Source organism: Cebus imitator, unplaced genomic scaffold (genome assembly GCF_001604975.1).
Source record: "Cebus imitator isolate Cc_AM_T3 unplaced genomic scaffold, Cebus_imitator-1.0 Scaffold435, whole genome shotgun sequence".
NCBI classification, from domain to species: Eukaryota; Metazoa; Chordata; class Mammalia; order Primates; family Cebidae; genus Cebus; species Cebus imitator.
In genome coordinates this window covers 601,893-605,782 of record NW_016107750.1, presented here as the reverse complement: position 1 = coordinate 605,782, position 3,890 = coordinate 601,893, and the positions used below count along the sequence as shown (strand labels likewise).

The following is a 3,890-nucleotide window of genomic DNA, read 5'->3' as shown; positions in this document are numbered from 1 at the left end:
GCTAGGCTGGAGTGCAGTGGCACAATCTTGGCTCACTGCAACCTCCGCCTCCTGGGTTCAAGCAATTCTCCTGCCTCAGCCTCCCGAGTAGCTGGGACTACAGGTGCACGTCACCGCGCCCAGCTAGTTTTTGTATTTTTAGTAGAGACGGCGTTTCACCATGTTGGCCAGGATGGTCTCGATCTCTTGACCTCGTGATCCGCCCGCCTCGGCCTCCCAAAGTGCTGGGATTACAGGCTTGAGCCACCACGCCCGGCCCTGTTGAACATCTTTTTATGTGCTTTTTGACTTTTCGTATACCTTCATTGGAGAAATGTCTGTTCAAGTCCTTTGCCTATTTTTTTTTTCTTTAAATCGGATTGCTTGTCTTTTTGTTGTTGAGTATAAGCATTCTTTATATAGTCTGTATATGAAATCCTTGTCAGATATATTATTTGCAAATATTTTTCGGTTTTCATTCACATTCTTTTTTTTTTTGAGACAGAGTCTTCCTCCATCACCAGGCACCAGGCTGAAGTGCATTGGCGACCTCGGCTCACTGCAATTTCCACCTCCCGGGTTCAAGCAGTTCTCCTACCTCGGCCTTCCGAGTAGCTGGCACTACAGACGTGCGCCACTACGCCCAGCTAATTTTTTTTGTATATTTAGTAGAGACGGGGTTTCACCATGTTGGCCAGGATGATCTCAATCTCTTGACCTTGTGATCCACCCGACTCGGCCTCCCAAAGTGCTGGGATTACAGGCGTGAGCCACCGCGCCCGGCCGCCTTTTTTTTTTTTTTTGAACTTTTTTTTTTAAGACGGGGTTTCACCATGTTGGTCAGGCTGGTCTTGAACTCCCGACCTCAGGTGATCTGCCCGCTTTGGCCTCCGAAGTGCTTGAATTACAGGCATGAGCCACTACACCCAGCCAATAATGACTTTTTTTTTTGAGACAGAGTCACCCTGGCTGGAGGGCAGTGGCGCTGTCTTGGCTCACTGCAACCTCTGCCTCCCAGGTTCAAGTGATTCTTGTGCCTCAGCCTCCCAAATAGCTGGGACTGCAGGTGTGTGCCATGATGCACAGCTAATATTTTTTTGTTGTTGTTAGAGATGGAGTTTCACCATGTTGCTCAGGCTCATCTAGAACTCCTGAGCTCAAGTGATCAACCTGCCTCAGCTGATGGGTTATAGGTGTGAACCACCGTGCCCAGGCAAAAATGACCTTTAATGCACAAGGGTTTTTAATTTTTATCACATTTTTCTTTTTTCTCTTGTTGCTCATGCTTTTGATGTAAAATTTAAAATTCATTGCCAAATCCAATGTCATAAAGATTTATCCCTATGTTTTATTCTAAGGATTTTATAGTTTTAGCTCTTATATCAAGCTTGTCCAACCCATGGCCCAGGATGGCTTTGAATGCAGCCCAACACAAATTCAATAGTGCTAAAACTATTTCCAGTTTTTAATTTATGAAGTAAATTAACAATATAAAGACATTTCTTATAATATTAAGTAAAAGAGCCAGATTTTAAAAATCATGTGGTTGATATGATCATGATTGTATAAAGAATATTCACAGAGATTCTACAAAGAAATACACCAAAATATTAAGTGTTTGGTGATGGAATTATAGATGACTTTCCATTCCTCTTTCTCTATTTTCCAAACGCATATTCCTCATTAAGCATGTATTACTTTTTTTATAATCAAACTTTATTAAGTAAAATACGTATCTGTGCACAAGTATACGTAATGAACTGATCTATTCATAGGGTTCTTTTCATGTTGATTTGAAATCGCTACACAACAGGAGGTGATGCCTTCAACTGGTGATGGCTGGAGGAGATAGTTTTAGCATAATTCTGCCTGACTTCTCTTCTTGTGTCAGTTTGCTTCAGCATTATCTTTTAAGTTCTTCTTTCTCATATATTCCTTGACTTCCAGGTAATTGATTTTTTTCCTTCTCATTATAATTCCCAGTTATTGTCTATGGAGCCCCACCTCCTGGATATGGAGCTCCACCTGCAGGATATGAAGCTCCACCTCCAGGATATGTAGCCCTGCCTGCAGGATATGAAGCCCTGCCTGCAGGATATGAAGCCCCACCTCCTGGGTACAGAGCCCCTTCTGCAGTAGTATATGGAGCCCCACCTCCCAGATACGGAGCTCCACCTGCAGGAAATGAAGACCCGCGTGTGGGATACAGAGCCTCACCTGCGGGATATGGAGCCACACCTCCTGAATACAGAGCTGCACCTGCTGGATCTGGAGCCAGGCCTCACGAATCTGCAGCAGCCCAAACTCCTGAAAATGAGGCTTCTCTTCCCTCTCCCTCCTCTTCTCACGTCCACTCTTAAGCTTCTTAGATGTAAACATTGAAGACTCACCAAGCAGAGAGGTACCCTAAAATTGAAGTCAGGATAAGGAGGAGGACTCAGGTATGTGATCACAGGCTTCTCGCAGGTAGTCATTCCACCCTTTGGAAGAGCATTCTTATGGGGTAAGGTGAAGCTTTACTTGTGTGCCTAGATTTTAGAAGCAGAATCAAGTCTTGATTAGCTGGCTAAAGTAAGAGTATCATTGTAGGGCTAATTCCCAGTAATTTGGTTGACATAGGGTTGCATTTTTAAACATACCTTGAATGTGAGTGTGGAAAAAGTTTCCTGTCTTTAGAAACACTTATTATGCTCCGTTTGCTAGGCACTAAATGCGTGCTAAAAACATCATGTTGAACACTTAGTTGTTTGAAAAAGCTAAATTCCCAATAGTGAAAGAGAATATTATAAATTATGGTATATGCATAAAATGGAGTATTATACACCTGTTGAAAACTATGTCTAGAGGTAGAGAAAGCCTCTTTGAGGAGGCCAAAAACAAAAACATGATAAATTTTACTATATCAAAATTTAAAACTTCTCTTTGACAAAAGTTAAAAGGTAGGCAACAGACTAGGAGAAAGTGATTTCCAACATATGTATTTAAAAAATTATGGTCAGAATACATGAATAATTACAAATCAGTTCTCCCCAAAATGACAAAAATTTGAATTGCTGAACAACCAAGACAATAATATGGCCAAAAAACATTTGAAAATGTGTTCAGCTTGACTAGTGTTAGGGAAATGCATCTTGAAATGAGAAAACGTTTTTATCTCCAAAGATATACAAATATTAAAACTCTTGGTGTGGCACTTTCACATCTTAATATCTACCCCTGAGAAATACTTGCACGTGTGCACAAAGATGCATGTCAGAAGATTTCATATTATTAATTGTTTCCAACAGCACAAAATTAGAAATAACTGATATGTTTATTAACAGGAAATATATGAATAGACTATGATATGCCCATGCTATATATGCAGAAATTTCTAAGACTTGTTGATAATGAGAAAAGTTGTAGGAAGCATATACTGCAGTGATTTTCAGCCTCATTGGACTGAATGCCCCATTTTATAACAAATATTTATATTTTATACCAAATGTTTATATTTGTATATTTGTAACAAATATTTTGTAATGTCTCCATAACTCAATGAAGTTTGTAGATAATTACATATGATTCCACACCATTTCAACCAAAATTAATATAATACCATAAATATGATAGAGGAAATAAAAGGAGATTATAGTAAAATTTTAAGTGTTTTAATATATAAATGCTCAGATTCTACCACATTAGAAAACATATTGAAGTAATCAAGTGTTCACTTCCATATACGTAGTCATCATAGGTAGATAAACTAGAAATGCTAACTGATATGAATATGTTGCTTTGGTGACTTGAATACCATTGCCATTGGCAATGTTGTTTTCCAAAATGGTGAGCAACCTTTGAACATTTTCCAAATAAAACAAAGTTTAGTTTTCCTTTGATTTACACAGTGGTTGAATTCCTGAAAATTTCTG

The 3,890-nt window shown here is 39.3% G+C and overlaps 1 protein-coding gene across 1 annotated transcript in view; it reads left to right on the top strand.

The window, feature by feature from the left end:
* Positions 1-3,618, top strand: part of WBP2NL (WBP2 N-terminal like) — a 20,944-nt gene extending 17,326 nt beyond the window's left edge. The window contains exon 6 of the mRNA XM_017510304.2: positions 1,963-3,618. Within this exon, the coding sequence (XP_017365793.1) occupies positions 1,963-2,339 (377 nt within the window). The 3' untranslated portion in view covers positions 2,340-3,618. The remainder of the gene's footprint in view (positions 1-1,962) is intronic.
* Positions 3,619-3,890: the final 272 nt, after the last annotated feature.